This window comes from Salvia splendens, chromosome 12 (genome assembly GCF_004379255.2).
Source record: "Salvia splendens isolate huo1 chromosome 12, SspV2, whole genome shotgun sequence".
Classification (NCBI taxonomy): Eukaryota; Viridiplantae; Streptophyta; class Magnoliopsida; order Lamiales; family Lamiaceae; genus Salvia; species Salvia splendens.
In genome coordinates this window covers 26,550,209-26,575,135 of record NC_056043.1, presented here as the reverse complement: position 1 = coordinate 26,575,135, position 24,927 = coordinate 26,550,209, and the positions used below count along the sequence as shown (strand labels likewise).

General features: G+C 37.5%; 3 protein-coding genes across 5 annotated transcripts; 2 read left to right on the top strand and 1 right to left on the bottom strand.

Annotated features, from left to right (window-relative positions):
* Positions 1-994: 994 nt before the first annotated feature.
* Positions 995-12,156, top strand: LOC121758957 (protein SEMI-ROLLED LEAF 2-like). Of its 2 annotated transcripts, XM_042154420.1 has the most exons (20): positions 995-1,373; positions 2,043-2,117; positions 2,353-2,468; positions 3,386-3,500; positions 3,577-3,705; positions 4,205-4,252; positions 5,679-5,836; positions 5,937-6,133; positions 6,244-6,536; positions 6,742-6,891; positions 6,988-7,368; positions 7,451-7,600; positions 8,388-8,460; positions 9,064-9,191; positions 9,313-9,519; positions 9,601-9,732; positions 9,820-9,948; positions 11,106-11,336; positions 11,698-11,839; positions 11,944-12,156. In XM_042154420.1, the coding sequence occupies exons 1-19, from the start codon at positions 1,239-1,241 to the stop codon at positions 11,815-11,817; spliced, it is 2,967 nt and encodes a 988-aa protein (XP_042010354.1). In that variant the 5' UTR covers positions 995-1,238; the 3' UTR covers positions 11,818-11,839; positions 11,944-12,156. The 2 variants fall into 2 exon arrangements, with proteins under 2 accessions (XP_042010354.1, XP_042010353.1); XM_042154419.1 differs by having other exon boundaries at positions 11,698-12,156.
* A 5,220-nt stretch (positions 12,157-17,376) lies between these two features.
* LOC121758737 (peptidyl-prolyl cis-trans isomerase FKBP42-like) lies at positions 17,377-20,637 on the top strand. The gene is made up of 8 exons (XM_042154124.1): positions 17,377-17,523; positions 17,680-17,784; positions 17,872-18,054; positions 18,371-18,460; positions 18,613-18,797; positions 18,893-19,015; positions 19,099-19,251; positions 20,067-20,637. The coding sequence occupies exons 2-8, from the start codon at positions 17,748-17,750 to the stop codon at positions 20,391-20,393; spliced, it is 1,098 nt and encodes a 365-aa protein (XP_042010058.1). The 5' UTR covers positions 17,377-17,523; positions 17,680-17,747; the 3' UTR covers positions 20,394-20,637.
* A 402-nt stretch (positions 20,638-21,039) lies between these two features.
* LOC121758736 (sugar transporter ERD6-like 5) lies at positions 21,040-24,634 on the bottom strand. 2 transcript variants are annotated; one of them, XM_042154122.1, is made up of 18 exons: positions 24,393-24,634; positions 24,269-24,331; positions 23,702-23,791; positions 23,534-23,593; positions 23,249-23,314; positions 23,106-23,171; positions 22,949-23,024; positions 22,809-22,873; positions 22,628-22,720; positions 22,463-22,543; positions 22,302-22,386; positions 22,168-22,211; positions 22,022-22,084; positions 21,887-21,946; positions 21,747-21,797; positions 21,608-21,667; positions 21,417-21,531; positions 21,040-21,345 (listed from the first exon to the last, which is right to left on the bottom strand). In XM_042154122.1, the coding sequence occupies exons 1-18, from the start codon at positions 24,546-24,548 to the stop codon at positions 21,224-21,226; spliced, it is 1,416 nt and encodes a 471-aa protein (XP_042010056.1). In that variant the 5' UTR covers positions 24,549-24,634; the 3' UTR covers positions 21,040-21,223. The 2 variants fall into 2 exon arrangements, with proteins under 2 accessions (XP_042010056.1, XP_042010057.1); XM_042154123.1 differs by having other exon boundaries at positions 24,401-24,614.
* Between the last annotated feature and the right edge of the window lie 293 nt (positions 24,635-24,927).

The window sequence follows — 24,927 nt, the reverse complement described above, 5'->3', positions numbered from 1 at the left end:
CGGTTCACTTTTACAATAAATGGTAATAGGGTCTCACAGTCCACTAACTCATCCCACTCACATTTCATTTAAAACTAATATATACAAGTGAGACTCATTTTCTACTAACATTTTCCACCTACCTTTCTTAACATTTCTTAAAACATGTGCCGCCCATAAATGGGACTCCTAATGGCATACGGAGGGAGTAACTGTTAAATATCTTTTGAGTGTTTGTATACTGAAAAAAATCTTTGTTTATTTTTGAATCAATGAAAAGAATTATTTTGTCACAATGTGTTCTTTTTGTATTTTTAGAAGATGTTTTGATGCATTTAAATGTATACGAAACAAATAAGTTGAATTCTGTTGCTAAAGTAGACTAGTTGATGTCGTTCACATTAGATAACATAGTCGGTTCTTTGTATGCCTATTACGTTTACGTGAATTAATTAAAGTTCTTTGCATGCAACTTGATATTGCATGAATAGATTTTGTCTTGTTTGCATGCCTCTGGTTTAGCGTTTAGTTTGTTAGAAGTACTAGTTTATTTGGGGTTCTTGTTGGGATGGAAAGATATATTGGGATGGAAAGATATGTCATACTGAAAATATTATATCGTATATCATATTAACACTATCATTACGAGTAATTATTATATTGTCAGTGTACCAAATTTTTTAATTTATTGAATTTCGGTATAAATATGAAAGATTTTCTATATCAAATGGAATACAACAAAATGCGGTGCATTATTTTGCAATTAATGTAACCATCCATATCCTTATAGTTATACCACAGCTGTCACGCTCGATTTCGAGTCTTGTCTATTTAATTTCCTACAAAACTTAGGTAATTACAAAATTATTTGACCACACTCATATATTATGATCTAACTATAGAGAATTTTTTAAGAACAATAGAGTGAAATTGAAAGAAGAAAGTTAGGACTACGAGCCGTCAACCTGGCCTTGGGCATGCAATAATGCTATAAAATACTTAGAAAAATAACCAACAATTTGTGAATCTCCAGTCCCACCTTTTACCGTTTGAAGGTCGTTGAAAAACCTCCCCCCATTTCCTCAATTCAGTCCCTAATCTAAAATTCCCCTCAAATCCACACACCTTTATAATTATTTCCCCATCTACAATCCTCATTCTTAATTTCTATCTCACAATCCCACACCAACTGCCCCGATTCTGTTATGTGGAGGTGGAATCCAGGGATATAGTTTTGCTCAAAGGGCTGACAACAGGAAATGGGTGGGATTTCGAAGCGGATCATGCCGGTTTGCGACAGCCTCTGCGTCTGTTGCCCGGCAATGCGTCCCCGATCGCGCCACCCCGTCAAGCGCTACAAGAACCTTCTCGCAGATATTTTTCCTAAAAAATTGGTAAGCTCAATCTTATAAATTAACACACTCGATCACCGACCTACTTCCTGTAGGAGGTTGATCTTATTTTGAGTCGATTAAGGTCAATTACATCTTCAATTCATATAGAGACGATCGTTAATTTTGGATCATCGCACTATTTGATGGAAGACTAGATTGTGAGTTTCGTTCCTAATCTGATTGAGACTCGGATTAGGGCCCTGGAGGTTTCTGATGAGCAGAGTTGGAGTCAAAATTTCACTCTATGCATACTACGATGTAGGATGAAGTTGTGTTAGTTCATATTGATAACTCTTTTTTTTTTTAATTCTGTTACTTCTAAAATGTCTTCAAGTTATTCAATGGATCACTGTCCTTACACTATTCAGTGGGCGAAAGTGTAACACTCAAAAGAGAATGTGACATGAGACCATGGGGTCATGTTGTTGAGTTTGATGGTAGCTCTAAATGAGTGACAAAATATTTAAGCACATGTATGGAGGTTAGTTAGAATTACAAATATGTTTGATTTGATTGGCTTTAGAATAACTTCTGAAGTAAATTTCTCAAAGATCTGGAGACCAGGAGTTTGGCAGAACTATCTAAACTCTTAAGAATCTCACGCTACATTTGAAGTTATCTATATTTCTCCCCTCATAATATTTTCTCATTCTGGCCCTTATTTTTCAGGATGAAGAACCCAATGACCGAAAGATCAGTAAATTGTGTGAATATTGTTCCAAAAACCCTTTACGAGTACCCAAGGTTAGGTTTCTAGTCACATTCTATGTGCATGATTACTAGTTTTCTATACTCATACTTATCATTATCTCTTCAGTATCATGCTCTCATTCATTTCTCTTATCATCATCTGCACTGTAGAGTTTATTTTCCTTATTGTCGCGGAACTATTCACCTTTTTCATTTAATAGTTGTAATGCTTTATATTTTTGTTGGCTCTAAGAGACTAGTATTGACTGTTCGTGGCTTATCAAACCAGATTACAAGTTTACTTGAGGAAAGATGCTACCGGGAACTGAGAAATGAAAACATCAAGTGTGTTAAAGTTGTCATATGTATTTACCGGAAGTTGATTATATCTTGCCAGCAGCAGATGTGAGTTCAATTATATTCCTCTTCTAGTTGAGTTGTTATCATCCAATTTCTAGGTTTCTGTCCATAAAAGATTCTTACATTTGCTAATTGCGTTCAAGAGTGAGGTTCTTACTTTTCTCTGTAGTAACCAGTAAATACTCCATGAATCTATCATCATATTCCCTGCTGAACAAGTTATACAGAACACAAATTTGGATGGCATCCAATCTAGCAGGGGCTCTGCTTCTCTATTGTTCCTTCTTGAATATTTAAATGTCAGGGATCACTTTCTCCCAAGTCCCAACCATTTGTCAGCTTCCGAGTTCCAAAAGTAGAGTGAATAAAATGCAATATCCGCATTTTCCGCCTCTATGATATTTCTTTTTTCTGTTGTAAGAGATTATGCTTTGGAGTTAATTGACAAATATAGTGAAAATATAATTCCATTGTTCTATTAACCTAAAATAAGTTATAGATACTGTAGAAAAGTATCGAAACATATTAGAGAAAAGTAGTAGTTCATTATTATCACTTTACAAAGCTCCTATATCTATTACAAGAGACTAAGCCTGATTAGAATACATAGCTGATGTGGGATACTTATTCTACAAATATGCAGATGTTATCATGAGTACCTTAGCCTTCAGCCAGGCCTGAAATAATAATTTCTGCCATGTTACTCATAAGTTTGTCATCAGGTGTTGCATTTCATCAAGTAAGAAATATTTGATCTAATTTTTCAGGGAGAAATACTAATATTCACAACCTAAATGAAACTATCTCAAATGGATGTTATAATTGAAGTGTCTCTAGTTCTTGGCTGTAATTTAGAGTGGATATCTACCTTGTTCAAACATTTTAAGCATTTATGTTGTACGTTTCTATCATTTTATAGAGGCCATTTGGCATGACTAATAGTGCCATATATTTTCTTTCAGGCCTTTGTTTGCTGGTAGTTTCCTCAGTATCATTCACATCTTGCTTGAGCAGACTAGGCAGGATGAAATACGAATCATCGGTTGCCAAGCTCTTTTTGACTTTGTAAATAACCAGGTGATATTCTCATCCCTTTTCATCGGTATCTGCATTTGAATGACTTAACTGACAAGATAAAATTTCTATTTTTTAGAAGGATGGTACCTATATGTCAAACTTTGAAGGTCTGATTCCAAAACTCTGCCTTCTAGCTCAAGAAATGGGAAATGATGAAAGGATATCACAACTACGATGTGCTGGGCTTCAAGCACTCTCTTCTATGGTAAGTTCATTATCATACATCACCAATTTCAAAGAAATCGCAAGCCAGCAGAGAGTGATTTTTCTTGCAAGAGTTTTATGTTGACTAAGTTATTATCTGCCACATTCATGCTTTCTACAGATCATTCTTCTCACTAGGGTCATTTCTTGTCAAAGAGCTTTCAAATTTCATACATGTGGCAGCATGGGTTGAAAAATCTCTTGCACTTCCACCCCCATTTTTGAATTAGCTTGTTTTTAATTGGGTAGAATAATTCCCTATAAGAGTAGCTGTTAGCCTGTTACAAATCAGTGTCTTCAGGCAATGAATCTTTGAAATATAAATTTCTCTATTGAGAAATCACACGTACTAGGAGATCCGAAACATGAAATAGATAAGGGAATTTGAAACTTAAAACTTCTACTCATTTTAGTCAATTCTATGATATATAAAGTTCCCCCACCACCTGCCAAGTAAATTTTGATCATATTGATAATTTTTACGAAGTATTTGATGGCAGATTTGGTTCACGGGTGAATTTAGTCACAAGTCAACGGAACTTGACAATGTAAGTCTTTTTCGAGTTTTCATTATATTTTATTTTTTGTTGAAGTTCTTAACTGTCCAAGTCCTTGCAATCAACGTCAACTTCATATCTGAATCATTCTGTACACTTAATATTCTCACCTCACATTTATTGGAACCCGGGCTGAAAAAGTGTGAGCACACTTATATTACCATTTTAGCCCGTTCATCAAAAGTGTGCACTTTTCACTATTGAAACTACCACGCCACTAACTTCTTACATTTCACCCTCTCCATATCAACTTATGTACGTAAAAAATTAAAAACCAAGCATGACTCACAAACTTACCTAACATTTACAATTGATACAATATCCTTACAACAAATGTGGGTCTCATTTCCACTCATCTACGGACTTACCTAAAATTTATTAGAACTCGTGCCAAAAAAGTGTTAGCACACTTATAACAGACATGAGGGGAGTATATGTTGTATGAGCCTATTTAGGTAAGTATCTGACAGCGGTTACCTCCTTCCTATGCAAAACCTATGGATAAGTCACCTTACATTGAAACTCTTGATATATGTTGGATGTACCTGGGCCCCGCCTATTGCCCCACTGATATCCCTTTGCCTGACCAGAACTCAACGAGAGAGTCTAGCTGACCCAACGTGAATTACGGAGCCCTATTCTACTAAATTATAGTGCTAATGGTTTAGGTGTCTATTTGAGCTAAAAAAGAACTCATTCATTGATGTTGGACTGATGCTATAAATCATCAAGATTCAAGGGGCATATTTGTATCTTATTTCTAAAAGAAAAATTTGCAAATGAGAGTTTTATAATGTAACAAAATTAGGGAATCCTTGTTTATAGGAAACTGAATAAAATTCTTCAGTATAAATAGAAGGGACTATTGGATGCGAGGATTCAATTGCAAATAAAGCAATTCTCCATCTAGAGAATATCATTCCTTCATCTAGAGAAAGTCATTCCCTCACATAAATGCTGTACTATTCACTAAGTATGATACTCTCTCTTGCTTGGTTGGTTCTCTATGGAGATCAGATTTCACCTAGAATCGTGTAGTCATCAGCATTCTACATTAGGTCCTATCAGTTTTATATGCTTGGCATGTATTAACCATGAGGTTACTAATATATGTTCTTCGGGCAGAAACTTTTTGTTAATCTAAAAATAACTTTATTTGCCTGTTATTTTGAGGTGCCTTACCTCCCAAATTGTGCACACTCAGTGATATTGCTAGATAATGGATGGATATAGAAGAAGGGATGGGAGTGTGCACTGCTTGCCCATTTATGCTCATTCTTTCCTCAATAAGTTCTTTGCATATATTAAAGAACTTACATTACATTTGAACTATCATGCCTACTTCTCTATCTCCTGATAAGGTGTGTTATTACTACTTTGCTGCCGATTAATTATATCTTCTTTATCAAAAGATCAGGTTGTTTCTGCTGTCCTGGAAAATTATCAAGACACTGATAAGGAGACCAATTTTTCAAATAATAGTATCCAGGGAAAACAAATGCCGTTGTCATCAGATATCCTGAAAAGAGATATTTCTTGGAGAAGGATTGTTAACGAAAAAGACTATTATACCACGTACTTTCTCATTCCGGAACTTTAGTACACCGATTTTTTTTATTTTCTCTGAATGCTTTGATTTGCTGTCACTCTCTTAGCAATAGCTTCCTGTAAACAGATCAGATAGAGGTTGCCCTAAATTCTGGTCAAGAGTCTGCTTGCTTAACATGGCAAAGTTGGCAAGAGAGGCTACAACAGTGCGGCGTGTTCTTGAAGCTTTGTTCTGTCACTTTGATCGCAACAATCTTTGGTGTCCTGATCATGGGCTTGTCCTTCCAGTGCTTCTGGATATGCAATCAATAATGGAGAACTCTGGTCTTCATCTGTTCAATCGTCTTAATTTGTTTAATAATATATCAGTAAAACCATCCTTTTGTATTGTGTTGCCTTCTGAGTTCAGCATTTCTGGTTGTAATGACTTGCAGGGCATAACACTCATTTCTTGCTATGTGCCGTGATCAAGCATCTCGATAATAAGAATGTTCTGAAAAACCCAAATATGCAGATAGATATTGTTCAAATTGCTATCTCCCTGGCTCGAGTAACAAAGGTCCAGCCGTCTGTGCAGATTATTGGAGCGTTTAGTGACATGATGAGACACTTGAGGAAAAGCTTACATTACACTCTTGATGACTCAGAATTGGGAGATGAAGTTATTCGATGGAATAAAAAGTTTTATGCTGTTATCGATGAGTGCCTTGTTCAATTGTCTTATAAGGTCAACTATTTATCATCAACATATTTGATAGATACCACCAGTAGCTTGACAGTAAATTATTGTTCAAATGAGCAGGCTGTAGCGAAAATGTTTTTGTGGCTGTAATCTACAAATCAGTTTCCAAAAAACAGTCTCTTTTTCATGAGGACAATAATTTAATCAGATGTCAAAGAGGACTTATAATAACATCGATATTTTATGGCAGGTAGGAGATGCGGTGCATATCTTGGATGCTATGGCTGTGATGATGGAGAGCATTTCAAGCACGACAGTTATGGCTAGAAACACCATTTCAGCTGTCTACCGTGTCGCACAAATTGTAGCATCCAAACCAAATATATCGTATCAAAACAAGGCATGGCTCTTCCAAATTCAGAAATATGATTACGTCTCATTTCGAGTTCAACCTTGTACATGTAAGTCGTCTTACATAGTTTTTACTTTGGCATAGGCTTTTCCTGAAGCATTACTCCATCAAATACTTTTGGCCATGGTCAGTTCAGACCATGAGACAAGGCTGGGAGCTCATCGCATATTTTCAGTTGTACTTGTCCCTTCATCTGTCTGCCCACAAAGACATGCTGATTTAGAGAGGACACTTTCCAGATCTGCTTCTGCATTTTCTTCTTCTGCTGCTTTATTCGAGAAACTAACAAAAGAAAATGGTTTGCCCCTAAATATTGTTGACCAAGCTGATGACATTTTAAATTCTGCGGAAGAAAATCCCAAAGATCAATCCTTGCTTACTCGACTTACATCCAGTTATAGTAGAAAGCCTACTTTCAAGAGACATTCTCTACCTCCAATTTTGAGTAATGTGGAGAAGGAACTGGTAACTTAGTGCAAATTCATTTTTAATATTTATTCAAGTGAACAGTAAGGTTATTCTTTGGTGACACTATGAATTTTCGCAGAAGGGAATATCTCTGAAGTTAAAAAGCCGGCAAATCAGTCTCTTGCTTTCTTCGATCTGGGTACAGGCGATCTCTCATTTGAACACTCCTGCAAACTATGAAGCAATTGCACATACATACAGCTTGGTAGTGATATTTTCACAAAACAAGGTAATAGTTTACGTGGTGAATGCTTCTTCACTAAGTAACAATGGTTGGAAAGTAATAGACTACTTCTTATCAAAAGTCCCCATTACTCAATGAGCTAATAAAATAATCCAAATAATTTGTTGCACATGTTTTATAAAGACTGATAAGTGGGAGAGTTATTGCAATAATGCCTACATAAATATTAAAGTTTTAGGGAAATACTAATATCTTGTACTCTCTATTGGCGCAATGGGTCACCACCCTAATTAATATTTATATTAAGTTTATTTTGAGTTTTTGACAAAATATCAAAAATTTTCTCCAATCACCATCCACCGAATAGTAATGTGAACCAGGTTGATGATAGAAACTTGTCTAAAAGTTAAAATGTTTTCTTAGGAAGCCTCAGGGTATTACTCGTCGGCAAGGAGAAAATTGAGGCTTCTATAGATAGGGTTGGATGAGAGATTTGTGTATTCTCTCTAAGAGGAGGGTATGAAACCCAGGTTTTTATTTCTAATCTAACCTGTAACTTCGTCATCAAAACATGTTCACACTTCACAGCCATAGCTTACTTTTCTTAACAAATAAAAGATGTGCGATTAATCCATACCCTTTAATAATGCTTATTGTTAGAGTCAATTATCATTTAAGATCCAAACAATACTATTCTCTTTTCCATATGCTTTTCATGTATGATTTCCATGTTAGAAAGTTTTTCTCCATCATGTTGTTACATGCAAGGGTTTTCACCTGAATAAGTTATACAGCTTTGTTGACACCTATTCTTTTGATGGTTGGGTATCAGAAAACAAGTATTGACATTCTCATTCAAAGTTTCCAGCTAGCAATTTCCTTAAGGAGCATATCTCTTCAAGGAGGTCAGTTCCAATTATTGAACTTGAATTGACGATACATTTGTGAATCTATATCAGTGTATTTATCTTGAGACGAATGGTGGCGGGTATATCAATCACCAAAAATGCTCAAAAGTGTACCATTGGACCTCTAATTTCAAGAGTATTCTAGTCTTGTTTTGTACTTTTAGTTTGGCGATGGGGGTTGCGAATGTTTGCTATATTGCAGTTTTACCCACTCCTGGCCCTTCTTTGTATGATACATAATTCAGCAATGGCTTGAGAGCTTCGCTCCATTATGTACTAATGCAAACTTTCTTCCCTTCAAGATGTGATTCAAATTCTGTATTCAGAGTTGCAACGGCATGTGGGATTTTGATGATATTGTCGCTTAAATTGTACCACTATTGCTAATATAGCTTTCCTTGATGAAGAAAAATATACTGGGAAAGATGCATAAAGGAGATACATTTTGGATTTTATGCTGGATATAGATTATATATATTTTCCTGGTGAAATATTAATTGTAAAGTGATACAAAAGATTACGATGATAACTATCAGATTTATCGATGCATGATTTTATTGCTAATGCAAAGTTAATAAACTATCTCACTCATTTTTCTAGGCTCACTTCAACCATCTCAGCGAAGATCACTTTTCTCCTTGGCTACATCGATGGTCATTTTCTTATCAAAAGCCTACAGCTTTCTTTCTCTTGCCACCCATGCCAAGTCTGCCTTAAGGGATGAAATAGTAAGTTCAAAATCTGTTCATTTTTTACATGCCCCTAGATTAATTAAGCCTTGATATTTCTTATGATCTGAATGAGCACATGAAGTATTGCAGCTATTCTCTAATTTATGATTTTGAACAGATGGATCCTTTTCTCCGCTTGGTAGATGACAGCAAGTTACAAGCTCTAGATCAAAAAGTAGTAGTTGGTGACATGGTAAAAAACTATGGATCAAAGGAAGATAATGAAGATGCATTAAAGTCGCTATCCATGATAAATATCAGTGATGAGCAGTCTCCAGAATTTTACGCTTCCATGATTTTGAAAGCTATGGGGAAGCTATCTGATGTAATGTTTTTACCTGGTTGGATTCTAAACCTTTCATCTTGGCTGGTTAATGATACTCTATAAATCTTGTAATATGTGCAGGATGATTTATTCAACATAAAGGAGCACTTGCTTAAAGATTTTATTCCTGATGATATTTACCCGCTGAGAGTGCAGCTAAATGCAGAAACTTCTGGGCAAACCTACCAACTGGGTTCAAAAGAACTTGTTGAGGTTCTTCTCTAGACTTTAATGATTTCTGTTTGTTTTAATCATTCAAAGTTACATCTCTTTGCCAATACCTGTTAATTTGTTATGCAGGTGGAGCATTCGATATTCTCAACAAGTGATGACTGCCTAACTGAGTCATTTGTTAGTCGAACGGATTCATGCTCCCAGTTGACGCTGGGAAGTCCCAATCTACTGGGTGTCGATCAATTTATGAATATGGTACGTTGGCATGTTTTCTTGTATTATACCTAGTGTCCATTAGGTTGGTATGCTTAGACGTCTCGCAATATCCTACCCTAGGTTAAAAAGTAATGGGTCCAGATGAGGATCACTTTGAAAATGTGTTTGAAGTGACATTGAAGAACATTAAATAATAACTTTATGCAAAATTTGTTATGGAAAAAATTTTGTATTTAGTTTTATCTACAATTCCTCCTTGAGTTCTGACTTATAAATCCGGAAACAGAATGAGTTCATATACAATTAATAAAACTCAATATGGTTAGAATGTTTTAGGGCATTGGTACAAGGATACTTGCCTGAACCCAAAGGATTTTATTGTGTTGTGTATTGAACAATGCCATTTTAAATAAAGCTTATAAGATAAACTTCAGTTTTAGTTTCTTAAGAAACTGGCTACTGCAGAAAATGGATGAATGCTTGTTTGATTCGTTCTAAATTGCCATTTCCATCGGATGTTGCTATTTTGAGGTGCTCATGTTGCTTAGAAATGGGGCAGCAGGCTTCTGACATGTCAACCTTGAATACTTCTTTTAGGCTAGCACTGACCTTTCGAAATATGTACGGAAGTTTTTTTGTCTTCGTTTGCTCAGCTTATGGTAATAAGAACACAGTAGAATTGCAAAAGCCTCATTTTAGGAAACAATAAGACCCATCTTATAGTGGGCTTTTGCAAAACGAGTCACCCTGAGAGACGTGGTGGTGCCCCATACGTATAAATCTGATCCCATTTTCATAAAATGAAATTGTTTGAAATATTTCACGCTCTCATATTTTTTCTTGGTGACTGAGAATAACTGATCTCACCAAAATCTAGTCTCTGTCATGTTTGAAAGCCTGTCCAATAGATGCCGGTACCCTCATAGTTCCTTCAGACTATTTATCGATCAAATTTATCTACGATGGGCCAAATGAATATCACAACTCTTAACCTCACGAACTGGATGACGTTGAATAGTCGAACTAAAGTTTCTTCATTTTCTTCAGTTTGGAGGTGTAGTATGCATGCTATTTTACCAAAACTTAAGAACGACCGGTTCCCCTTGCATATATGTTGTACCAAATTCAAAATTGTGGGTTGCAACTCGCACATATTGGTGCCTACTGTAAATTGACTCGAGGTGAAACTGATCCAGGTCTCAGAGACGACAAAAGAGGTTGCACAACTTTCATTCAAAGCTCCCTCTGACATGCCATTCAAGGACATGGCCAGCCACTGTGAGGCTCTTCAGATTGGAAAGCAGCAAATCATGTCAAACTTCCTGGGTAGCCCGTTGACTGAAGACAGATTAAGCTCCTGTAGTCAGGACAGTGCCCAGACACATGATATGTCGCCTCAATCATGTCTTGAGCCAGGAGATGCAACAGTAAGTTTTTCTACAAAATAGATCCTTGCCTAATTTTTCAATCATTGAAGTGGTGGAGCCGTTTCTTAAAGAGGGTAGCGTACATTTAATTTGCATTGCTAAAGAACATAGATATATCATCCGTTAAGGATAAGCTAGATATTTTCCATGCAACGTTGAGAAAATGCAATCTAGGATTCTGGTATTTTGGCCCAAGCAGTGAGACTGCATAATTTATTTTTTACTATCAGGAAAACATATTCTTGTTTTCTATCAGGAATAGACTCCCCATTCAGTTTCAGCAGTAGATACAAAAACAACTTGTTTGAGAAGTGGTATATTTGTATGTAAGACTTGGTTTGTTGTGGAATTATGATGGCAGATGCCACTGCCCAGTGCTGTTCCGGGGAGTTGCGTAGCTGAATCCCAAGATGTTTCGGAGCTGCTTCATTTGCCAGTTTCAAGTCCGTACGACACTTTCTTGAAGGCTGCCAGTGGTTGACACACCTCTCTGTGTAGTGAAGGTGCAAAATCTCGATTATTATGCAAAGCATACATATAGATATGTACAGATACCTGTGGCATGGTGATTTAATTTATTATAATGGTCTTTCATTTCATCGCAAAGATTTGTCAATGCCTGCCAGAAAGATTGCGGCTGCGGGGTGAAGGGTACCTCAAATTTCTCAAACACTGCAATGCCGAATGGTTGTTGATTGTATATTTCTTTTTCTGTGTTTTTGGCGTGAGAAATTTGTAAAACTGTAAAATGTGTGCCCAACGCATTAGTTGGGATTGGAAGTATTCATCAATTAAAATCAATTCAGTTATTATTGTTTTCTTTTTTATGAGTTTTTATTTGATTATGGATTTCTCCACTTTTTCAGGACTGATCGAATAAATTTTGATGGGAGCGAAATGAAAATGATGGACAAATTTATTTAATGTGTAGATAAAGGTTGCGTTTGCATAAGAACTTTCATGGTGATTATTTTCTTATAACAATCGCGTTTTCTCAAATTAAAACAATTAACTTATCTTATTTACTTACAAAATACTACTACTACTATACTTACCTGATAAATTAAGTCATACTCCATTATGAATTGCACGGGGTAAATACATTTCTCATACATAATGTTTCACCTTTGTTTCATATTAGTATAAAAAGTTTGAAGTTTATATAAATCATACAAAAAGTTTCATACGTATTTTAATTTAGTACATTCCGTTATATGTGTTTAAACGACATTAACTCTTTGTCTATGTGAAGTACAGAATGTTTCATCATTGTTTCATGTTGGTACAAAAAGTTTTATGATTGTTTTATAATTGTACAAAAAGTGTCACCATTGTTTTATGGTTTGTGCGTCACATAAGTAAAAAGTTATCGTCATTTAAACATCTACTTCCTCTGTCCCACAAAAATATGCACTTTCTAATTTTGGAAAGTCTTTTCTCTCTAATAAGGTGAGACTCATTCTCCACTAACAATACTTTAATCATTTTTTCTCTCTACTTCTCTCTTACTTTACCATGCATAAAATGATACGCGAATTAAGAAAAGCAAAAAATTACTACATATTGGATGGATAAATAGATAATTCCTTCAAAATGAAGGTCTTCGCTAAAAATGCCACAATACAATACTGTTTTTCTTTGTTTGGTGCCTTTTCTCAAACCTCGAGGCATACACACATAAATGACAATATAATGATAATAATGGAAAATAGAATGCACCCTCCTCCACTTCTTGTAACAGCCAAAAACTGTAAATTTTTATATTCATAATGATGAATTTGCCACCCCACTTTCTCATGTAGTAAAGATTGAAAATTTAATACTCCCTCCGTCCCGAGCCACTCGAACCTTTACTGGTCGTCACGGAGATTAAGGAATGAGTAATTAGTGTTTTAAGGAGAATGACTAATAAAGTTGGTGAATTTAAAAGTAATTTTTTATCCAATATTTGCTTCCAATCCAAAATTAAAATTGAAACCCTATGAACCATCGTTCTTGTTCATCCAATATTTTGCTTCCAACCCAAAATTGAAACTGAAACTCTAAATTTGGGTTCTTGAATCATCGTTCTTCTCGTGTTCATATTGCCCCCGTAACTCACCAGCACAATGAACAATTCATCAAATCACAGAAGCAGAAAAAATAATTTATGATAAATTATAAACACCTCACCAAAGATGGTGTATTTTATTGATAATTAGAGAGATTGAAGTCCTCATCACTTGAGTAAACAGGGGAGAGATCAGATATGGAACAATTGTGCTCGTTGTGTGGTTTGCTTTCACACTTCGCGTACGCCTCTTTCACCCAATTCGCCATATCTCTACCACCTGCAACCCACACGGTTTCAAACCTCTCGCAGACAGGACTGGTCTGGTCGTCGCGGGTCGGGAGAGACGTGGGTTATCCCACCCACTATTTGGCAGATCTTCAGCGAGGAGTGAGGTTGGGGTTCGAGACCGCCGTGGTTTAATCGCAGATGGAAGATCGTAGACGGGGAGTGAGGTGGATCTAGGGTTTCAAGAGAGAGAGTTTTTTTTAGGATTTACTGATAGAGAGTTGCAAAGAGAGAGAACGGATACATTACAAATGAATTGGGGATGCTGGGGTTGGTGGGGTTGGTGGTTAATTAATAAATGTCATTAAATTAGCTTTGATTAAGTGTAATAAGGCCATCCACAATAGGAATAGTCCAGCAATAGCCCAGCCATATCCCAGCCACTGCCACATCATCAGCACTAAAAATCCTCCTGCAACATCATCAAAACAAGCAAATAGCCCAGCAATAGCTCAGCCATAGCCCAGCCACATACTATCCACATCATTATTAACAAATAAATACAAAATGAAATAATTAAAAATCACACAATATACGGAATTAAATTTACGACACAAAAACGAGAAAATTCACTAATATTAATAAAATATAAAAAGTACATTAATTAAAAAAATTACATAATTAAAAAAAACTAACGGCGGTCAATCCTCCGTGCCCATAACTCTTCAATTAAATCCTTTTGAAGTCGAATATGAGCCGTCGTTTGGCGCATGTCGGCGTGTGCTTGTAAGAGGCCGGCTTCATCGTGAGGTACCCCACTCCGTACGTTGGGGGCGGCCACGCCGTGGCTTGGACCGGCTTCATTATCGTCGTTGACCCAATTGGACCGGCTTCATTATCGTCGTTGACCCAATTGGTCAGTTCGACACCTTCATCTTCGACAATCATGTTGTGCATGATAATACATGCGTACATGATATCAGCAATGCATTGGACATCCCACAAACGCGTTGGACCCTTAATTGCCGCCCATCGAGACTTGAGCACACCAAATGCGCGCTCCACGTCCTTGCGCGCCGACTCCTGTCGTGCCGCAAAGTAGGCCTTCTTCGCATCTCCTGGGCATCGGATCGTCTTCACAAAAACGGGCCACCTAGGGTATATCCCATCCGCCAAGTAGTAGCCCATATCATGTTGGTTGCCGTTGGTGACAAAACTGATGGCCGGATCGACGCCCTGACACTGCTCGTTGAAAAGTGGCAACGAGTTGAGGACGTTGAGGTCGTTGTTCGAACCAGCTATCCCAAAATACGCGTGCCAAATCCAAAGCCGGTAATCAGCTACGGCCTCCAGGATCATCGTGGGATTCTTTCCCTTGTAGCCGGACGTGTAGAACCCCTTCCAGGCTGCGGGACAGTTCTTCCAGTCCCAATGCATACAATCTATGCTGCCTAACATACCCGGGAACCCATGCTGACTCCCGTGCATCCGCAACAGATCTTGGCAGTCTTCGGGGGTAGGCTTTCGCAGATACTGATCACCGAATACTTCTATCACTCCCAGACAGAAATTCTTCAGACATTGCAAGGCAGTCGTCTCACCGATGTGGAGATACTCGTCCCACATGTCTGCCGCGCCTCCGTAGGCCAACTGCCGGATTGCCGCAGTGCACTTTTGAATAGGTGTGTGGCCGGGTCTGCCAGACGCATCGTGTCTGAAGCGGAAATACAGATATCGAGACTCCAAAGCGTTGACAATACGCATAAACAGGTTCCTGGTCATCCTAAAACGACGCCTGAAAATGTTGGCGTTGAACCGAGGCTCCTGTGCGAAGTAGTCTTCGTATAGGCGCTGATGTGCAGCTACGTGATCCCGATCAATCACACTGCGGCGGTGGACCACTGGGGGAGGTCGAGGTATCGCCGGCTGCAAGGCCCTTTCCATCCATTGGTTTATCGCGTTGGTCGTATAGGCGTCCAACGCCTCGGCGATTCGACGTTCGTACTCCTCAGCATCCCCTCCGCTACCACCACTACTACCACCAGCATTACTCATTTTGCGTTGTTGATCTTGAACAGAAATTAAGATAGAGAGAGTACTCGTTAAAACAAGTGGTGCGAATGAAAATGACGAACAAAACGCGTATATATAGTGTTTCGAAAAAAAAAATTATTTTTTCGCGCTAGGCGGTGCGCTGGGCGATCCGCGCGCTGCAATAGCGCCGAACGGACCGCCCAGCGCCACACGACCGCCCAGCGCTGCGCGGTTTCTCTCTCCAATCGCCCGTTGGGCGGCTGCAATAGATCGCCCAGCGAACCGCCCAGCGCCGGCGCTCGGCTGGGCGGTCGCTGGGCGCCTATTGTGGATGGCCTTAGGGGATTTTAATTTTTACTAAAAATGGAAAGAGTGCAAGTAGCTCGGGACGCCCAGAAAGGAAAAGAGTGCAAGTAGCTCGGGACGGAGGGAGTACTATAAAATTGTTAATATTCGTATCAACTTATTACTACTATGAATTATTATTAGTTTTGATATAGTAAATAAAATTGTAACGGTAGTAACTTATTACGTTTGAACTATATAATAGTTTTTATTCTTAAATGTCTAGATTATAGTATTTAAATTATATATTTAAGCTTAAATGATAATTCCATAAATACCCTCAAAACTCCCCATTTATATATGTATAGATTACATTAAAACACGTGCCAAACTCAAAGTTCATATTCTTTGGGGACGGAAGGAGTATAACGGAATGCACTAAGCTGAAACACATATGAAACTTTTTATATAATTTATGTAAACTTCAAACCTTTTTGTACTAATATAAAACAAAGGTAAAACATTTTGTATGAGTTATATATTTACCCCTAAATTGCACACAATCACATAAATAATTACATTTATTCAATTTTTGTGGCATACCCGACCCGAACCGACCCGACCCATGATGATGGAGCGCCGGCAGTGATCTTACCCGATGGATAACTCCAGAATCTTCTTAGATCAATATGCAAAGTCATTGTATTGCGTTGAACCATAATCAACGGAACAATTGCAGCGTTGTTTCACGACAACAACAAACATAAACACGACCCGCTACACTCAGACACGGACACCACACGAACCTATTAACGACACGAACCACTTCGGGTCAACACGACACAATAACAACACATATATGACACAACACAATAACGGTACTATATTAATATTATTTCTTAACGTGTAACACGAACACGACACTATAGTAATACTAAGTGCTCCATTAGACTAAACCTAATTTAAATTTTAAAATAAATAAAATAATAATATTATTATAATATATTGATATTATTTCTTAACGTGTAACACGAACACGACACGAAATTTTCATGTTGTTATCGTGTCGACAAGATAAGGATACGAACCTAATAAGCTTTGACACATACCCATTAATTTTGTGTGGGTTCGTGTCGTGCCAAAAATTGGCAGCCCTAACGATCGAATAAATTTTGATGGAAGTATGAAATGAAAATGGACAAATTAATTTAATGCGTAGTAAAAGGTTGTGTTTACATAAGAAATTTCATGGTCATTATTTTCTTATAACAATCGCGTTTTCTCAAATTAAAACAATTAATTTTGTACCATACGTAACATTTCAACATTAATTTACTTACAAAATACTTAAATGATAAGTGAAGTCATAGTCCTTGAAGTATAATTTTCACACATCCACATACGACCCGACCCGATTCATGATGATGGAGCGCCGGCAGTGATCCTGACCCGATGGATAACTCCAGAAATTCGCTGTATTGCGTTGAACCAGAATCAACGGAACAATTGCGGCGTTGTTTACGATTCCCTACTCATTGCTTCTCTTTGTTTATTAAGATCTTAACTGCTTTTTCCACGATTGCTTTCCAAGTAATTTCCTCACTCCTCAATCGTTTAATCGCGTCATTCATTTTTCAACCCACTGATTATGGCAAACACCTTTATTGAAATCATCGATTGACCTAGTAACCATTGAATTTTTCTGTGTATGCTAACTAATTGTCTAATTTTCCATTATTTGAATAGAATTTTGAGGATTCGTAGTAGAGTGTAGTTGCTAGCTGATATTTGAGATATCATTAACGATTGGGGCGATGGTGGAAGTGGAGGAGCACCAGAGAGCACATTCAGGTGATTTGCCTTGTTTCAATTTCAAGCTGCGTGTAATTGTTTAAGATGATAAGCTTTTTGAAGTGATAAATCATACTTCTTTTGCAGATCAAGATGGGGAAGATGATATAGTTGCTGAAGGCGCCTCTGTTGTTCATGGAGAACCTCCTCAAGATGAAACCGGTCCTCCTAAAGTAGATTCGGAAGTGGAAGTTCTTCATGAGAAAGTGAGGAAGCAAATTATTAAGGAGGGTCATGGCCAGAAGCCATCAAAATATTCGACTTGCTTCTGTGAGTCCATTCTGAAACTTGTGTTTGGTGTTTCAGTTGTTTGCTGGTAATAGAATTAACATATTCAACAAAGAAGTTACATTCTTTCAACCTTAACAGATGCAGTGCTCTAGTTAATGATCATTTTCAAATCTTTATCTACCCAATCATTTTTACCAATGCTGCTGCAAGACTGATGTCATCTCCTCATTTTACAACCAAACAATACTTTTAGTTCTATTGAATTAGCAAGAGAATTTTGTGCATGTAAGTTTTGTCACATTGATTGATGTGTCTCAGGTTGTTAATCCTCTTCTTCATTGTTTTGTCTCGGCAGTGCATTACAGAGCATGGACTGAAAGCACACTACACAAGTTTGAAGACACATGGCATGAACAACAACCCCTTGAGCTTGTCCTTGGAAAAGGTGCTAAGGGTTTTGCTATAGTCTTTTCCATTTGGCATAAATATGTATCCTCTGATGTACTCTTTGTTGCTTTTACTGATGATTTGCTCTGATACACATATCTCTTGTTTCTTGGAACTGCATTATATATTTTTTATTGCTCTTGATTACAGAGAAAACTGAAATGACTGGGCTGGCTGTTGGCATTTCATTCATGAAAGCTGGTGAGCGTGCCTTGTTACATGTTGGTTGGGAATTAGGGTACGGAAAAGAAGGAAACTTTTCGTTTCCAAATGTAGCTCCAATGGCAGATATTGTCTATGAAGTGGAATTGATTGGTTTTGATGAAACCAAAGAAGTGAGTGCTGTTTATCTGGGCTCATAAATGCATAAGATTTTTAATACATTACATTCGTGGAAAGAAATTAACATTGTGGTTGAAATTATATGAAGGGGAAAGCTCGTGGTGACATGACAGTAGAGGAGAGAATTAGTTCTGCAGATAGAAGAAAGATGGATGGTAATGCATTATTCGCTGAGGAAAAACTGGAGGCAGCAATGCAACAGTATGAAATGGTAGCGGTCTCTTGTTCCACAAACTAGTTTGGTAATTAGTCTCTATCATTCATTCATTAATCAATTATTGATTGATCTTCTAGGCCATAGCATATCTGGGAGATGACTTCATGTTCCAATTGTTCGGGAAGTACCGCGATATGGCGCTGGCAGTAAAGAATCCTTGTCACCTTAACATGGCAGCATGCCTGATAAGACTCAAGCGCTATGATGAAGCCATTGCTCAGTGTGGCATTGTACGTGGAAATTTCGGTGTCATATTTCTGTTTAACTCTGTTATTATAGAATGTCATTGGACCTTTTCAAACTTCATCGGAAAATCCCAATCAAAGAAATATTTCAATTATATTTTATATATTCTCTTTCTAGATGATAGTAAGAATGTCGGGAACTAACTTCTTTCTCCTCTTCACAGATAGTCATGTAAATGTTAAAAGTGTTAGTAAAGAAAACCAAAGAACCACTCTATCCTTATAACAAACAAATTAGACATCTAAGTTAGAACATAAGTTGCTTCTTCTGAATAAATTATGATGACATTTAGTAGGGAAAGATAATATAGAAAAAGCAATGGTTTTATATTGTAACTAGTAGGTCGTGTCTGCCATGGTCATGGTTGTGTATTCTTTCATGAGAAGCTATGGGACTTGTTTGTTTACTAAATTATTGATGGGTTTAACTAAATGTGCTTTTCATTTACACGACTCTTTCAATTGCTTCTCAGCTTGATACTTGCATTTGTTCTTCTTGATTAAATTGTTTCCTGCTGCACTTCCCGAATTACCATGATGGCATCTGCGCACCTGCACTAATGATTCTGTCAGTAGACTGTAATCATTGCCTGCAATGATTTTAGTCTATTGACTGTTTAAGGCAGGTATTCTGTTAACAAGAAGTATTATCCAGGCAGAAATGGTTGTAACAAATGTTGTGAACTGGTTCTACATACTGCTATAACAAAAAGTTGATGCACTTTTCTGCCCAATTATTTAGAAGATGTGAATGCCTGAGAAGTCTTGGAATAAGCTACTAACTGGATAATTCTTTACAGGTCTTGGTGGAGGATGAAAACAATGTGAAAGCACTATTTCGGCGTGGCAAAGCTAGAGCTGAGCTTGGGCAGGTGGATGCTGCTCGTGAAGATTTCCTCAAGGCACGGAAATATTCCCCAGAAGACAAAGCAATAGCAAAAGAGCTGCGTCTGCTAGCAGAACACGATAAAGCTGTTTATCAGAAACAGAAAGAGCTTTATAAGGGATTATTTGGAAAAAGTCCAGATCCCAAGCCAAAACCCAAAAATTGGCTGATACTAATCTGGCAGTGGTTGCTCTCAATATTTTATAGCCTTTTCAAACAGAAGAGGCAGAAAGATGACTGATGAGTGATGAGCGATATACATATCAAGTTTGTTGCTCTCTAATCAGATGCTGTTGCCGATTGCACAACTCTGTAAGCGTTCTCTCAGAATGTTTGTTATTTAACAGCCCATTTCAGATTGCACTTTTGTATGCCTTTAATTCCTCTGTTTCAGAGCTGTTTAAGGTGAAGTTTCTCCTCAATTTCTTAGAACTTCATATGAATTGTATTCAATGATTTCTTCTTTCATATTTCTACAAAAGTAATCTAGGTGCAAAATATATAGGAAACATACATGGCATATACATATATCACAGCATAAAATACATGATTGATTGATCTAGATCTATTGTCACAAGGTAGTCCAGCAATTAGCATCCATGCACAATGAGGGCATACAGTCTTCTGTGGCATATAGATATACACAGCAAACGATAGGCTCGTCAGAGTTAAATCCTTCCAGTCCCCCTTTATTTCCAGTTTTCTCAAAACCAAACAAAAGTTTCTTCAACTTCATGCCCTTGTCTTCCTTAGTTCCCACGTCTATTTTCTCGTTGTCTGGATTGCAACTCTGGCAGGAGACAATGGTGATCATTTGCGGTAGGGATGATTAGAACTGACTAGTGTTTGTGGTGTAATAAATGAGCGAGTGAGAGAGCAGCCATGGGTGAACCCAAGGCAGTTTATGCCATTTGATATATTCTTAAAATGCTCTCTCTAAGCGAATGAGAGATTTTGATTTGTCTAGTTTTACTTTTAATAAAGAAACAAATGGGATAATGAACATTTACTCCATACAAATTGTACTAGAAACAGAAACAAATAAGATTGTGTGGTAAGATTTCATAGTAACTAGTTGAAGGAGAGCATAGACTCTTGTATTTCTTCGAGCGTGCGACCTTTGGTCTCCGGTACCAGCTTCACGATGAAGATGATAGTGAGACCGCACACGCCTGCAAACATTAAAAACGTGCCTGCAACTGCAAATATTCATCCACTTGTGCATCTCTCTCTGTCTGAAACCATGAAGAAGATTAATACTCACCAGCTGAGCTCCACTCTGCTAGAAAGTTGAATGAATATGTAATGATCCATGAACCCAACCAGTTCACCACTGTCACCATGCTTCCTGCTACTCCCTTCACATTTATCGGAAATATCTGAAACAACGCAGCAATGCAGTTGGATTTCGTGAGTATACTTCAATTCAAATACGTGTTGAAACGGAACTTGTACCTCGGACATTAGGACCCATGGAATGCCTCCCATTCCCAAGGAGAATGAACCTCCAAATATCTGATCAAAGCACAAGAAATCACTCAGTGTTAGACTGTGTTCCTCCTTACAACTTTTGAGACGTGCTTCGTATGATTACCAAGACACCAACAAGTGCAAGAAAGGGGCTTGAATCCCATATCTTAAGGTCCTGTACAGATGAACAGAAATCAAAAATCAGATTCGAGAATCAACATATTGGGTGTGAAACACACTTGTATTATTGTACATGATCATAACCTGTAACAGGAATGATAATGCAATAGTCAAGCAGCCCAAGAAAGTTCCTGCTACAGAGACCTACAGCAGCACGAGACCACGTCATCATTCCCATAGGGTTAAAGAATTTTACAAAAGCAGTGTACAAGTGATCACCAGGAGTAGTGGGCGCCGTCCAGACTTATCCATCAAGAGTGTCCCTAAAACAGTAAGCGGGGCCTGGAAAATAGGGCATGTGAGAAAATTGAGGAGTTGAGACTTGAGACTGCTAACAATCAACAAGACAAAAAAAAGTCTGGGACCTGAACAATGACCATTGCTGTTGTTCCTACTTTATCCGAAAAGCCTGTAATAAGCCACCGGTTGATGAATAACAAGATATTGCCTACCAGTGGGATGATCGATCATCTGAATGACGCAGGGAGAACTGGTTTACCTGCTGATGAAAATATAGCACTTGCATAGTAAGCGATTGCGTTGACCCCTCCAAATTGTTGCAGAACCATTAGCCCTACTCCAACCTAGATGTATTTCGAAATTGGTTGGTATTTTTCTAAGTTGTGCATTTTGTATGAAGATCATTAGAAGGAGCATTACTATAAGAGAATGGGCATATTTTCGTTGAAACAAGTCCATTAGGCCGGATTCCTTCAGTTGCTCTAGGGATCTAGTATAATCCTGTAAATGAGTTGCATTCATTATTATACATAGAGAGAGGTTGTCTATATGAATTCATGAACATGGATAAACTCAAACACATACTCTGATTTCAGCTGCTTCTTCGAAAATATCAGCCTTCTTCCCTCTAAGGCGTAGCAAAGATGCTTCACTGCCTTCCCACTTACCAACCTTAGCCTGTATAGAAGACGAGTGGATCTGATCACGAGCACTCTTGAGCCTTTTCTCTTCCCAAACCTCAAGAAAAAACTGTAAACGAGCTTACCAGCCATCGGGGAGACTCTGGCACGAAAAAGAGGCCCACGAGCTGTACAAGGCATGGAATAGTCCCTGAAATGAAGTTACATTCTTCGATTCAATTCACTCGTGAATATAACAAAGACTGTCTCTGTGGAAACAAATTACCTGTTAAAGCCAAGAGGCGCCAGTTGATGACATTACCGACAAGAAACATTATGGAGACACCACAGCATATCATCAACTAAAGAATTGGAAGCACTTTCATCTCAGTATCTATATCACAAAATCCTGTTGAGAGCAAAGAGAGAGATTTTTCAGTTACCTGATTAACAGCTGTAAATGCTCCTCGGAGATTCTTAGGCGTGATTTCTGCTATATATACAGGTACCTGTTCCATTTTATACAGCTGAAAACGCTTCAAAGATAACAATATGCAAAGAAAAATGGAGAAGAGAGAGCACGCACCACATATGAAAGAAGTCCGATCCCAAATCCCGTTGACAGCCTCCCGATATCAAGCCACCAAACATTCTGTTGTAGCCAGTAAGAGAATGTTGATATAATAATGATATTGAGATCTCAGAAACCTCTATTTGTGGCATCATATACATATAAATGAGATTTAACTAAAATTCTATTTTTCCCTACGACGAAAAATACTGTACTACAACACAAAAAAAAGTTGTAAAGTTATAACAAATAAAACCGCAGACACACACATCGAAGAATCAGAGGTTGATACGGTGATACCTTAGAGAAGGCTATTGCAAGCCAGCCAACAAGATTGAACAACTCAGCAAACCACATTGCCTGCATTAGTTGAAAATTGATACAAGAGACTTTAAAGATTTTCCAGATTAATGGTGCCATAATTTTGGAAGATTATTCAATCAAAAAGTGCAAAGAATGAATGCTTACGCCTTTCCTGCCAAGGAGATCAGCTATCTTCCCACTCAAAACCGCTCCTAACATAGCTCCAATGGTTGATATTGACCCAAACAACGAATACTATCAAGTGGCATTAACAAATTTTTATTGTGTGACAAAAGTATCAATATATAGATGCATAATAGTAGCACAAATAATTTTAAATTGTCAGATCAATTAAAAGGATCTCTGTAGACTAGAACAGAATAGAATTTTCAGATTTTTCCCCCCTTTTATTTTCAGATTCTGAATCAATCTTTGCTTTGGCCAATTATCCAAAACAATAAAAAGCAATGCAAGGGTGAAGAATTACTACTAGATCTTTGTTGGTTTAGGATATTCAAATGGCCAATAGAAAACTAGAAGAAAGAAATGCAAAGGCAGCAATTTCCATTTTCCAACAACAAAAAGCTTAAAGGTAAAGGAAAAAGAAAAAGAAAAGATCACATTCTTTACAAAAAACACATCTCAACATCAATCATATAAAAGGTCAAACAACGCAACCTTAAATCCCTAAAGAAAAACTCCTTTTTGAAAAAGAAAGTAAGGAGAAAGTACCTGTGGTAATGAGAGGGCAAGATCGCGGAGAATGCCAGATTGAGCAGGAGAAGAAAACCCCACCTGCATCATAATATAATATCATGATCATAAGATGTGTTGAGTTGTTGGGCTTACTACTTACAGCACAACCGAAGACATAGGATCCGGACACAGCCACAAAGGTGCTGAGAACAAGAACAGCGGTGCTCTTCCCATCTCCATCTCCATCTCCATCTCCGTCAAGCAAAGGACTGCGGTTACTCACTTCATCACTTGAGCTACGCGATTGCGACTCCATTGACTTGGGAAGTAAATAGTAGATTTTCGAAATTAGCAAAGATGTGGTGTGGAGTAGAGACTGGTAGACCAGTAGTACCAACCAGTTACCAATGAGAATGTCGTTTTCATGTCAAATGCTGACAAATCATTTTTTTTACTCTAATAAATTAGTGGTACTCCCTATAAAATGAACACACCTTAGCTTAAAATGGTAAAACTAATATATTTTTACTATATTTCTAATGTGCAATGATATAATACACGTGTTGTTTGATTTTCTAGATAAAATAATACTAAGATATAATTTAGCATTGAGTTGTGAGATTATTTTAATTATAGGGGATTAGCTCTGACTAATTATCCCATGATTATCCATCTAGGATTGAATTGTGGTATTT